At 33.4% G+C, this 1,333-nt stretch overlaps 1 protein-coding gene across 1 annotated transcript in view; it reads left to right on the plus strand.

The window, feature by feature from the left end:
• LOC119589173 (ankyrin repeat domain-containing protein 13D-like) overlaps positions 1-1,333 on the plus strand; it is a gene marked incomplete in the record, with an annotated part of 44,726 nt that overhangs the window by 35,164 nt on the left and 8,229 nt on the right. Inside the window, 1 exon segment of the mRNA XM_037937768.1 lies at positions 552-714. Within this exon segment, the coding sequence (XP_037793696.1) occupies positions 552-714 (163 nt within the window).

A 1,333-nucleotide genomic window follows, 5' to 3' on the forward strand; every position in this document is an offset into this window, starting at 1 on the left:
GATACTCACAGCAGAGAAAATTACTTATTTATTCTGTTTTGGATTAATGTTTCTACTCAGATTTTCTAGTCTCCATGAAGGTTTGAATCTGAGTTCTATTTCATTTGGGAAAAAAGGATAGAGATCTGAAAGATCTTAGTCAGTGAAGTTAAAAGCGAAGAAAGGAGATAGTGATGCATGATTATTATTGTTAATCTCAAATGGCGTTTAGATTTTTTTCTTTTGAATTTTACATATATGTTCTTCCTAGATATTGTGATATGTATTTCTGAAAATCTTGAGTTTCGGTTCCTTTTTCTTACTATGAATTCATTATAGATTTTAAAAATTTAATGACCATAAAATGTAACTCATTAGAATATGGTGGTAACCTTTTTAATGATTTTCTATGGCACAAGCAATTTCTCATCTTCATAAGAATTCTGTCTTTCTCATCCCAAAACTAAATTCATGTAGTGTTAATGGGACCCCATTTCAGCAGGTCTGAATGTCAGTGTGATACAACAACGTATAAATCCTTATTAAGTTTTCCCTTTCCTTGCCCTTGGTAGGTCACTCTGACCAGCAGCACCTGCAGATGAGCATGGACGAGGACGATGCCTTGCTGCAATATGCTATCCAGCAGTCCTTGGTAGAGGCTGGCACCGAGCAAGACCAGGTAGACATCTGGGAGGCACTACAGGCCGAGCATCGACCCGCTCCAAGAGTACCAGGGTGAGTTCTCTACGGCTGGTGTTTGGGGGTGAGGGTGAGATTGGATTTGTCGTTCAAGGCTCTTAACCAATTTAGGATCTGGTTAGGCCACTTGAAAGACAATGATGTTGTGTTAAACTGGGAAGAGAAATATTAAATTTTGATGTTTTTGTGAAGATTTATATGTAAATGTATATATATATCAGGGTTGGCAGTTTAAAGCAAATATTTTGAGCTAAATGGTTTGAACCATGGTTTAAACCAACCAAGAAAAACAGCTTTATTAGCTTTGGCTTATGTAGTTCTTTTTAGCATTCTTGTCAATTACTTGGGTTTTTAAAATAATACTGATATTGGTAATGTTTATTAGAATGATCTAATTAATAGCTAAAAGCATAATTATGATACACGACTGTACATTATTCTCAAAATAGGTAACTGAACAAACTTGTGATAACCTACAATTTCTTTTAAAGAAATATGTAAATCCTTTCTGACTTTCTAATTTAAAAAATTGAAGTAACATAAATCATATGGGATCATAGTGTATATTGAGTGATATTATTGTTTATTATTTTGAGTTCATCACAAATCAAACAAACACTGAATTATGGAATAAATATTAATTATTAAGGATTTA

Source organism: Penaeus monodon, chromosome 25 (genome assembly GCF_015228065.2).
Source record: "Penaeus monodon isolate SGIC_2016 chromosome 25, NSTDA_Pmon_1, whole genome shotgun sequence".
Taxonomy (NCBI): domain Eukaryota; kingdom Metazoa; phylum Arthropoda; class Malacostraca; order Decapoda; family Penaeidae; genus Penaeus; species Penaeus monodon.